Here is a 12356-nt window from a genome sequence, read left to right on the forward strand (position 1 = left end):
GTCATAGAAGACTGTCTTCTGTAATTGCTTGAGTTAAGAGATACAGACATGAGATTCTTTTGTTTGGAAACATACTGAAATACCAGTCAAATGTTTTTGTGGTTTTGCATTCCATACTTTGAGAATAAAAAAGCTTTTGCTGTACTCTTTAAAATGTAGATCAGGATGCAACTTGGAATAGGTGAATGGAAAGTAAAATGTATTGTTTATACTGCATGAGATAAAAATACATTTAAACACTGAAGTCAGAGACAGCAGCGAGCAGAGGTTTAGTCAAAAAGCACATATTTTTTAAGTCACAGAATCTATATGGGTAGACCAGTGGAAGACAGCTAGGGAAGGATAATGGATGTGTTCGTTTTTACAGAGCAGGACCTGTGGGAGAAAAAGAAGGATGGGATAGCCTAGCCTAAGGTCATAGTGTTCTTGACAGAGTCAGAAAAGGAAACTAAATCTGCTTTGATTTCCAAAATGAAAACATCTTGACTGTGGTCAGAATCTTCATTCTCTCTTTAATTCTGGAAGTAGGTTCGAACCGTAGTCAAATGGCAACTCAGACCAGATCTTGCAATTTCTGAAATCAGCATCAGAGCATTATGATAGTACCTAGAGCCATCAAGACATCCAAGTAATCTCCTGTCTTTTCCCTGCTTTCTGATTTGTGAGTGGTGGGGGAGTCATCTTTTCTCTGAGAAACAGCAATGTGAAGGTCAAAGACTTTTTTTTCTCCTCCATTTCCCCCATCCACAGCAAAACTGCCTCACATCGGGGTAATTCAGTACTTTGTGGTTAAACTAATGATACATCTGTTTTTTCTTGGTTACATTTCATAAGGCAACCACACTGACATCTGGGAATGTAAACTGGAGATCCTTTCAACGAGTAATTCTTTCCAAGGTCCTGTGCAGCACCACAGCAGTGTTTAGTCAACTACATCACAAACTGCAGAATAGGCACACCAAAATTAATAACGAAAAAAAAAAATAGATATACTTGCAGCTCATTTAGAGTCTTTACTTACTGGATCAAAGAGTAAAATGCAAGCAAACTGAATGTTATTTCTTTGTGCATCTAGAATTGTGTTCTTCTGGCATATCCTTATCTGGAGATGTTCTCTCTTGCCTATGTTAGTGTGTCTTTATCTCATTTACTGCTGATAAACAAGTTGGATTTGGAGGAACTTTCTTTTACTTTCTCTTGGAGAGAATAGCAAGTGATCTTTTCTGCATACAGAAACTCTCCAAAAACAGTACTTTATTCCTCACTAAAAAGTGTTTTCAAGCTCACTGAATATTGTACTGTAAGGGGAAGGGCTTTCAACCTACATCTGCCACTAGCCTGTCCACCTCTGCTTTACTTACATACATGAACCATATGTGCATTTTTGGGGCTCTGGAGTGTTGTTTACAGGCTTGGTGACATTAGAACACAGAGACAATTTAACAACCAAAAGTGCTGCCTTGGGACTGTATGCTTCCCTGGAAGGGAAAACAGCTCCATGTAGTAGGTCACCTTCATTTCTGCCTGGTGGTCCTACTCGTTCATGTATGGGAAGACACCTTGTTTTATTTGGGTTGCAATTCTCTCTAACTGCATTCTGTAGTATTTGTGATTGGTTTTATTTCACATTCAGTCAGAATGTTGTAATAAAATGACACCTTGAAAATAGAAAGAAAAATTGTATGTTTACTGGAGCTCGAGCGGGGGCATACTTAGGAATAAGCTCAGGGAATCTGACCTCAGGGAATAACAATATTAAATTGATGGAAAGCTTTAGTGAGGCAGGACTATTCTGTACCTTCTCTAATTGAGGATCAGAATCACTCCTTTACAGTTTACTCGTTGGAGGATGTGTAAATCTGCAAGCTACTTTTAGGCTTTGCTCAAATTAAAACCAGAAGGCATAAGAAATAATGTAAGCTTCTATCAGGGTGCTGGATATGAATCCTTATGAGGATAGATATAAGAAGAAATTATCATCATTACTGTGCACTTTTACTTTTAAATTTTATCCTTAAACTCCATTTTTGCTTTCTTTCAGTATGGAAGAGAAGACAGCGATTGGGCTGTGCTGGTGTCGTGAAGGTGAAAGAATTCAGACCCTCCAGACAGAACAAACACAAATAATAACAACTTCTGTAGCTGCCTGTGCATAGCATAGTTTCTTTATCAATTTACTTCCCAGGATGATTGTTTCCACAATCCAGCAAATGTGAACACAATCATTTTGTTTTCTACTGTAAGTCTGTTAGTAGAAGCCTGTCTTCTTGGTAGAGGTGCTAAATGTTAGCAATAGAACTTTCCTAATGGTTTCTTAGTGCCTCCTTGTATCTTATGTACAGTGTAAAAATTTGTAAAATGCTCTTCAACTGCTCTTCAGTTTGTTTTGTTTGTTTTAACTGTCATCACCAGCAGAGCAAGTTGTATAACACAGACATTGCCTGTTAGTTGGCTGCAGGGTTCTATTGACATTATTCTGCCTTTTGCTCTGTGTTCAAGAAACAGTTAAGTTTAGCCATATGCTCTTTCCTTTTGTAACCCACTTGTATGGGAGATTTCTTAGTTTGTGTAGTCCCACAGATTCCTTCATCTGTATTCTGTCAAATAACAGCTCTGTCCTTTAGGCCCACACACTCAGAGTGGATTTAGCATGCAAAATGCTCCCTGATAGACTGCTGCCTTTCCCTCCATGTGGGGATAAGCAGTGGCTGCCTGGGCAGGGCATACCTCACTAGTAGCTGAATACATCCTCCTGTACATGATGTTCAGGACTGAGCTAGACCATGCCAAAACAAGAATCACTCTTTGGCTTAACAGAGAGCTGCAGATGCAGTGTCACCTTCTGGTGAATGTCTAGAAAATAACGTTAAACAAATCAGTGGCTGTAGAAGTTGAACCGCTCTTCATTTGGACAAAGTGAAAGCAACCAAGACTTTGGAATGAATAAATTAAAAGGAATTTCCTTCAACATCTAGTCACATGACTTAGATCAGCAAAATATTTTCTCATCCTTCACTGTTCACTGTGAAATGTATCCAGCATCCACTACTACATATGCATCTTACTGGGGTCTTCCTGTTTGAGGAACAAGCTATGTTGTCAGCAGAAAATACGTAGCCCGAGACAGAAAGAGATTCAGTGCAAGCCCTGGTCTTGTTCTAATTAAGCATATTCTTCATATTCTGCTATTGTCTTACATGCTGTCTTGATACTTTCTGGAAACATTATAAAGTATATATCCCATAGTTAGAGAAACAACATCTGTTCACTAAGAAATATCCTGTGATATTTATTAGCTTTGTCTTTTTGCACACCAATTTGTCAAATGGCTTTAAGATATCTCTAGCCAAAAAGGATCATCATATTCTGTATCAATGTTCCGAAGTGCTACTTCAGTATAAAACTGGTGGAACTTTATTGACACTAATGGAGTTCTGTAAGAAGAAACGTGTATTTCCATAGTTTGCAGTAGAGATGCCACCAGTATTAAGGGAAATGCTTAGCACTTTATTGTATGGTGTTTATTTTTGTTTGTTTGTTTGTTTGTTTCTTAAGAAGACCCAACAACATCTCTCCCATGGTTTATAAGTTCTTTGTTGTTACTGTCATCTGTTAACATAGTTCAAAAAGGCAAAGTAGAATTTCTAATAGACCATCCATGCCTTATACAACTGCTCAAAAGTAGCATTATGGCTTTCCTGTTCTTTTTTTGGTCAGATTTTAAAGACATACCCCTACTTAACCATCTTTTTTTTGCTCCCTCAAATCATGACTTTTACTGTCTTTCACTGTGGTCCGATCTGATCTTTTAATGAAGAACAGTTGAAGTTTTTTTCTGACAGTGTAACTATTGTTAAAATATTAGACAGTTTTGTCTTTAGAATACAACTGCAAGCACAAAAATTTGTTTCACTTACAGTAGCAATAGTACTGTGTGTCTGCTTTTCCAACCATTTGAATTGGTATAGTGTGCTGGTCTTTGTTCAGTATCTTACTGAACTTTGTTCAGTATCTTATGTGTCATAAGCTGCTTGTAGTCTTTCATTTTTCTTTAAGAAGGTGGGTAGAAAATTAACATGAGGAATATGTCAAGATGCAATGTGGGGTAGAGAATTTTATCCAATGAGGCAAGTATCATAACTAAAGAGTGCCTTTAACTAAAATGTGGCATGTAACTTTGTAAAAAAGTCATGTAATGAGCAACTACACATGGCTTTCTGTTACTGAACTGTTTAAATTTGTCCCTTTATGTTCATCTTAGATTTAGCAGCTAAAGGAAAAGTGGAAGTATCTAATTTCAGATATATGGAAAAGTGGTTGAACGATACATTAGCATCTCAAAATCTTGATAGAGTTGATGGGTATCTTGTATCGAAAATCCCCATGAAGGCATGAGAGTGCTAGTATTAATCTATTCACTAGTTGGAATGAATAGGGACCAGTTTGAATAATTATTTTACTGTGCTTTAGAAGCTGAAAGCTGTGCAAAACTCTTCTTAAATTGGATGCAAGTAATTTAATGTGAGGAAACCAAGCAGTTTCATTTATTGTGGTTTGCACTGTTGCCTATACCAAACAGAGAAACACCTCTCCTTCCAGTGTACATATTCAGCTGGAAGAGACTTCAAAATTAAAAGGGTTGAAGCAGGAATGACCCACAGAAATGCATAAACTTTTCTAGCAGAGAAGAATGAAAATGTAGTATGTGTATGGTCAACTGTTATCTTTAACGTCTTGGTTACATGCTTTACTCTGGCTGTGGCTGTTTCTCATGTGAAACTCAACATTGTGGTTGTTTCTAAATCTAGGTAGATAGATTCTAGATTTTAAACTTTAAAACCTAAATAAAGGGAGCTATTTGGTCAGCATCATACTGGAAATTCTTCTGATCTTGCATGATGTCCTACCCTGTATTACACCACTGTTTTTTATCCTGTTAACCAAAGGAAAGAAATAATACGGGTAAATAATTGTTTGGTGTTGTTCTCCATCCCCCCCCCCCCCCCCCTTTTTTTTTGCCTGTAAAATTTCTTTGAGGGAACTGTGGTATTCCCTGAGCTACTAATAGATTGTAAAAGAACATCTGCACATCTCTTTTCCATGTGCCCTATTTGTTTAATTGCAACAGATTTACATAGAAAGAGTATGGTACATCATAACTAGGCAATTATCCATTCTTCATTACTTAGTTATGGGTCTGTTAATTGGTCATTTAAGACATAAGATAGTCTAACATTAGGAGGATTTGAGACTGTTCAAAAAAAAATCAACAAATTAATATTGTGTGATATTTGCATAATTGGCTGCAATTATTTAATGTCTAATTGGGTTGATCAAATGAGATTCAGACTTTCACATGTTTGTGCTTTACAAACACTGGTACTTTAAAATGATAATGATGAACTCTAATTTTTGTATGTTCTTTCTTCCCCCTTTCATTCTTTTGATTGTTATTTTCAGTATTGAACATGTCCCTAATTTTCAGTTTGGTGAGTATGATTCATGTTTCAGGAAAGTCCTTCAAATGAGTGATTGTTTCATGAAATTGGTATTTCATGCAGACTGTTCTGATGCCAAGAGTTGTGGAATCAGCAACTGGTGTTACTTAAATAAATTCTTAGCTGTAATGAGGGCAAATTCACTGAGGATTTATAGTGACAAACTTGAGTAAGAATGCTAATAAAGGTCTCTGCTTAGAGTAGATAATCTTTCCGGTCTGTAGCAGAGCAAAGCAAATGTGATTTTTCTGGGATGTAGAAAGGAAATCTGAAAAGACAAAAGCCAAGGTAGTGCGAGATCTCTGCTCCAGCCTTTACTTACACCTGTTCATCTCTCTCAAGCCAAAAAGCAATTGTCTTCCACTCTTCTTTCTAGGTAAACTCTTGTTTAGAGCTTACCTCATTCAACAGAGAGATATTATTGGTCTTCTCCTGCACACTTACTATATTCTTATTTTTCCTCAGGAATGAACATTAGTTTGGATTTGATTACTTGGATATTTGAAAGAATGATTTGTAATGTGAGTTTTTTGAAATGTGTGTAGTACATGGACTTTGATGGAGGTAGACAGAAAAACAGCTGGGAGTGGGTTCCACAGCCACCTGTTTAGAAGAGAAATCCTCTTGAATTCAGTGGCCTCTCCAAAACAATCTACCTAATCTCAGCAGATTGCTTAGTGTGATCTGTCTGTTGATAGTGCCTTGCTACAAAGTAGAATACAAAGATTATAGTTCATCCTGTTAGACTATGACATGTTTTTCTCTCTGCATGGGATACACCCTACCAATGGTAAATTTTAACATCCTAGTGGCAGGCTTGTATACTGAGAGGTGGAAAGGTGTAAACAATGGCTTAGCATGGCCTGAGGTAGGCCATTCTTTTGTATTTCTCTCCCTGCAAACAGGTTTGCATACAGATTTGCAAACACTTTGCCTCTGCCTCTCCCTCTCCTGTTATGACGTCCTTTGGTCTCAAAACTAAAAGTGGCTCTTTAAGAAAATTTTGCATTGGTTTTGCTTTCAGCAGTAGTGGTAGTTTATAAATAAAAAAAAAAAATTAAAAAAAAAAAAAAAAAAAAGAAAAGAAGTTTTTATCTTGCGGGTGTGCAGGGATCAGAATTTCATTTTTCTACCTGAGCATGTAATGCCTGAACAGGCTGACCCTGGACAAGTATTCTAATCTGTTTTTAAGTGCAGAGTAGTAGTAATACCAATCCTGCTGCTTTTGACTCTAATCCAAAGTTTTTTGGGGAAGAAAAAAAAAAAAGTTATTTTATTACAGATCAAATAAGCTTTCCAGAAAGCTTTTTAAGCAGCAGACAAAGATACCAAGTACAGTGCAATACATTTAAGTTTTGCTGTGTGAACCCATAAACAAGTAAAATACGTAGTTCAGAAATGTAGTAGCAGGCATGAAAAGAAAGTTCACCTCCTCCTCTCAGACAGTACTATCTTCCTGTCTTCTTTAAAAGTGATGCCTGGAGGAAGCATTGTACCTCTCAATGTAGAATCATTAGACTGCAGATATTGTAGAGGTACACCTTGCCACATAGCACTGAGACAGACCTCTGTGTGAATCTTGGCTACAAGTTTTTTTTGCAGTCTTTAGCTTTTGGAAGTGTCAGAGCTGTATTTTACTCTGTTTTGTCACTATCCTTAAGATTTGGAAAAACAATTTAATACTAATCTCTTTGCATAATAGCAAAAGAGATTACTGATATTGTATTGGTGGAAAACCATGCAGTTGCACTCCTGCCTATTTCTTACTTTAAGCCCAATAGTTAGTGGGAATTTCAGGATATTTTCCCTGACCACACAAAATCTGAGTGCTGTCTGTAGCACAACTGGCAAATATATCTCTAGCTTCATAAATAAAATTTAACTTCTTTCTTACTCTGAATGATGAAGTACGTTGGGACCTAGCATGTGTGCAATACTGAATTATAATAGTCAAGCTTTAGATTTTAAATGAAATTTTGGAATTAGTATCTCAGATGGAAATAAATATTACTGATTGCACCAGCAAGGTTTACCACACCCAACTTTTCTAAAAATGCTGGTGTTTAAACTCTTTAGTAGTAATAGCATGGCTAGACACTTGTGCCTGTCTTTGAACATGAATTTATACTGAGCTTGCTTACCATAAAACTTAAATTATTGTGTCTTAATTTACCACAGTTCTGAATTCTTACTCCATGCTTTAAAAAATAGAATATTAAATTTAATGTGTACAGAAGGATCTTAGGGAGGAATAAAGAGGTTGATAACACATTTTGAAAGTCTTTAAAATATCTGGTGAATGCAGTTAAGGTAGTTAGGGTAGAAAAAGAGAAGACAACTTTGTGGAGAAAAATAGCTATAGCATACCAAATGATTTTCTAATGCTTTGGAGCCCATTATATTGCATTTCATCCTCCTGTCCAGGATCATGTTTGTTATTGACCAAAGAGGCATGCAGGGAAAAGTAGGTCAAATATGCTTAGTGCTTTTTTTTTTTTTTTTTTTTTTTTTTTTTTTTTAACCAAGCAAGAGTTAGGAAAGTTTCTAAGAGCTGGTTCTCTTGATTTTCTCATGCTTTTAGCAGTCATTTAAGTGTGAGATGGAAGAGCTCAGAAGTTATCTTAGGCAATACTATCATGCAGGAACAGATTGATTTTCACTTTATGATCACGTTCTTGAAGATATGAAAATGGTGTCTTTTAAATTTTGCATCTTTTTATAAAAACAATGCTTATCATTTTAGAACTTGATACAATATCACTGAACAGTTATCTTAAATTATTATGTCCTGGTAGATTAAGAGAAGAATGCAATCAACTTCTTCCTGTATACCAAATCCCGTATTTATTATGATTTGGTCTCTGCTAGAATTGTGACCTCTTCGGGTTAAATAACATGTCTTTTTCTCTACTGTGTCTTTCAAGTGCACCCTGGGCTTTTTGGTAAGTACTAAGAGCTGGCAGCAAATGTCAGAGCAAAAAGCAAAGTGAAAAGTCCTCTGTCTCCAGAACAGGTATGCTAGGAATGAGTAAAATTGCCCATCTCCTTACTTCAGTAAAGACAAGAGTTCAGAAGGTAATTACCATTCTCATTCAGTCCAAAATAGTGACAACCCAGGTGTACCAAATATCTGGCAGCATGGTAGATTGCTATTTATGAATGCTCCTATTCAATTGCTTAAATGCCTACACCTGTGCCTACATTCTTCATAATTTTAGCCCTAGTATCTGAGTTAAAATCTGCAACACATTTATATATGTCATGAAAATGTAAAGTAATAGATAAAAACAAATAGTAGTGATGCAGACCATCTAAAACTGAGAAACATTTCTACGTGTCAGTGGCCTGTTTTGTCCCCATAAATTCAATTCATTTTCTAACGGCCCAGTAGCTGACCAGAACTGTAAGTAGGAGACCAATATATCATTAATTCTACCCATTAGTCAAGAATGTTGACAAAGAGTGAATCTATTCCCTCCACCTGGGAAAATGGTTTGGAAACCTGGCCAGTACAGTAAAGATTGACAGAAGGTTCTTTGCCATGATGGAGACAAGCAGGAGTTTTATCTAAAGCTATTTGCAAACAATTTTTGTCACACCAGTAAATTTGTAAAGACAGATATCCCAATCTACCCGACCTTCAAGACATTTAGAAAACTGCAGTAGTAGTACTTGGAATTGTAGCAGTGGGAAATCAGTAACTTAAGAGTGAGAAGTAAACACCTCTGAAGGGTCTCTGTTGTCTTAAATGTTAAAGTTAACAGGGTATTTTACAGGGATCTGAGCATATAAAAGCAGTAAAGGACAGATGTGTGAAAAAAATACTGGATCAACTAAAGGAAACTCTACCTCATTCTTCTCTAAAGGTTTTGTAGAAGCACAATTAAACGCTCCTAATGGCATTGTTACGTACAGACCATCTGGCATGAAAGAAACACTTTATATTTGTATGTCTATAAATCCTGTAATAACTGTATTTTGCTGGCCGTAGAAACAGTCTATACTATTTGCAGTTTTCCTCATCAAATCTGTAATTATGCAATGTTTCTGTCTCCAATAAAGGAATTTAATGGGTACCTGTTTGTGGCATGTTATGAAATCATCACTGTCGAGTACAGCTAACTAAGCATAATTATCCCATAGATGGGAGCTGTTATGAAATATTTTCTTGAAGATTGGCTTGAAAGGAAGAAGAACTACTGAACGAAGTGTGGCATTTAAGTACAGCTGAATATGATGCAAGTGGTGAGAGATAAGCTACATCTACGGCCAAAATGCAGAGCCTGTATTCTGCCTTCTGGCTTCCACCAAAGTCCACGGGTATGGCACTCGTAACAAAGGGAAGAATGAGGCTTTACCGATGGAAGACTTGCATCTGCCCTGCCAAGCCTGGAGGTTGAGATGGTTGTTTCACTACTGCTGGACAAATCAAGCAGCAAAACTACCTACCCGCTAGCCATGTTGTCATGAAACAGCTTATAATATGTCAAGACTATGTAGCAGTGATTGAATACAGCCCCCAATTCTAAGGAGTTCGGGGTGATAAACTCAAGGGAGAGAAGCCAGAAAACAACGTTATACTTTGTGCACTTAGTTCACAGGGCACTTTTGAGTAGTCATTACTCTAAAGCACGTCAACCAGTGGGAAGCCCTTTGAAGATGGAAAGCACTGGAAAGTGAGTGTCATTAAAATCTTGACATTTGCCATGTGTAGTAGCTATATTTACAAAAATACTTGACGTATTCCCCTTTTTCAGGGCAGGGAATACTGTGATTAAAGGTAGTACAGATCCATGCTGTGGTAAAGTACACATCAGGGTAAATTTTCCATCTGGTTGGCTCTCAGTGATTTCAGAGAAGTCTGGCAGGGGTACAGGACACTTTAAAGAAGTAGTAGACATGTAAGTATTAAGAGTTGTTAATTGCTGCTGGTGAAACAAACCTAACATGTCAAAATCAAACTCTATTCCTGTGTTTTTGACCTCTCTACTTTTATCCTAAGGGAACCTTTTGTAACTGTAAGCTTGAGCTTTAGTAAGTTTTCAAAACTCATTTATCCCAAGTAGTTATAATTTGAGGACTTTGCAAGGGACTGAGTGGGCTGCAGACATGGACAGACATGTGCCTTTAAGTAAAACTTGGAAGATCCCTTTTTTCCCTGCCTTTTGAAACATCCAAGTAACTAGCAATAGTTTCATTTAATAAAGCACTTGTAGCAGTATCACCACCAACACTGTGTTCTTGGGATGGAGCGTATCTATTCCAAGGACTATGATCTGTGATACAGTCTTGTAAAGCTGATGTGACAAAAACAGTTTTTAAAATATTACAAGTGGAGGAAGAAGCAGAAGCAAAAATACTGCATTCTGTACATACAGAACAGGACAAAAGAAATCAGGCTGGAGATTCCAACAAGGACAGTCAATGTAAGAAATAGGCCATTTTTAAGGATAAATCAATGAATTTGGGGATTTTTTTTCCTTTCTTTTGCTTAGTGTTCTGTTATTGTGTCATCACTATGGCGATTTTGAGTAGATTATGTTATTTCAGAACAACTTCAGGCAACTTTTGTTTTATTAAAGTTTTTATATCTTGCTCGTGGAACAATTATTTTCAACATTGTTAGTTTCAATTGTTAGTTAATTTTCAACATTTCAACATAGTTTCAACATTGGTTAATTTGCACTCAGTAATAAATATGCATTTACTCTTTACTATGACATAAAGTATAAGTAAGCCAAATTTTTGTTTGTTTGTTTGTTAGATGGAGTTGAAGAGAATTCCTATACAAGAAAAATATCCTAACTAAACTCTGTGTTTGTGGGATAAATACGTGACTTTAAAGGATAAGCAAACAGAAAAACAAATGTTTTAAATGTCCTAACTACAGACTGTGTAAAATACATCCACCCTTTAATTTTAGACACTTTATATATCAAAGGGACTTAATAGTGAAATATTTTAAATTATATTCTGATTAAGTGAGGTAACAATTACATGTCTAAAGCACATATGCATATTCATGGTCTGCAAAAAATGTCTTTAGAACAAAAGACTGATCAGGTTGATACTGATTCGATAACACCAATGATACAGGCATTTTGTAAATGCTTGGCACACAGCTTTTTCTTCTTCTGTACACAGAAGATATTCGATGATCCTTCTAGGTCTGCCAGAAGACGGGTGTAGGTTAGAGCACTGGTGACTGTGCAGCTAGATGGTGACTGTGCAGCTATAGCTGCATAGCAGTATGGAAGCATGTGCTTTTGCAGGCTTGTATGTGTGAGGGAGGTACCTTTAAATCTGTCCTGGGTAGATGTACAAAGTAAATACATACCAGGAGGCTACCACTACAAGAGACACTGTCACCTATACAAGAGCTAGGGCTGTACTGACTTTCACTTTTAAAAGGGATGAAGTTCATCTGGTGTTGTGCACTTAAGAAGAAAACAAAGACTGTGATTCACTTGGCTTTTAGTGAAATGTACATAAACCAACACCAAGCAAAGCCAGAGGAAACATCTTTCTATTCATCTGGTACTGCCTCACACCCTGACTGAGGTGACTTTCATGTTCTGAGTTGCTAATGAAGAGAATGGCATTGCTCTTCCTATTTACTGCTGCTTGATCCCCACTCTTCCCTTATGGCAATAATGGCAATAAAATAGTCTCAGAGAGACCAGATTGCTCTTTGACCACAGAAAGGAAGACATATGCAGAGCCCATGTGTGGGAAGAGTAGGATTGCCCTTTTAGTAGTAGCAGTTTTTAAGGGACTAAGCCTGTTAAAAAGTCATATCCATATGAAATGTTAGGATTTGAGTATCTCCAACGTGCAAGCCACTTTTATTATGGCTCT

General features: G+C 36.8%; 1 protein-coding gene across 2 annotated transcripts in view; it reads left to right on the forward strand.

Annotated features, from left to right (window-relative positions):
• Window positions 1–9574, forward strand: part of BCAT1 (branched chain amino acid transaminase 1) — a 66216-nt gene extending 56642 nt beyond the window's left edge. For both annotated transcript variants that reach the window (XM_068654935.1, XM_068654942.1), the window contains one exon: window positions 2042–9574. In XM_068654935.1, coding sequence (XP_068511036.1) covers window positions 2042–2083 — 42 coding nt within the window. In that variant the 3' untranslated portion in view covers window positions 2084–9574. The remainder of the gene's footprint in view (window positions 1–2041) is intronic.
• Window positions 9575–12356: the final 2782 nt, after the last annotated feature.

Source organism: Anas acuta, chromosome 1, assembly GCF_963932015.1.
Source record: "Anas acuta chromosome 1, bAnaAcu1.1, whole genome shotgun sequence".
Taxonomy (NCBI): Eukaryota; Metazoa; Chordata; class Aves; order Anseriformes; family Anatidae; genus Anas; species Anas acuta.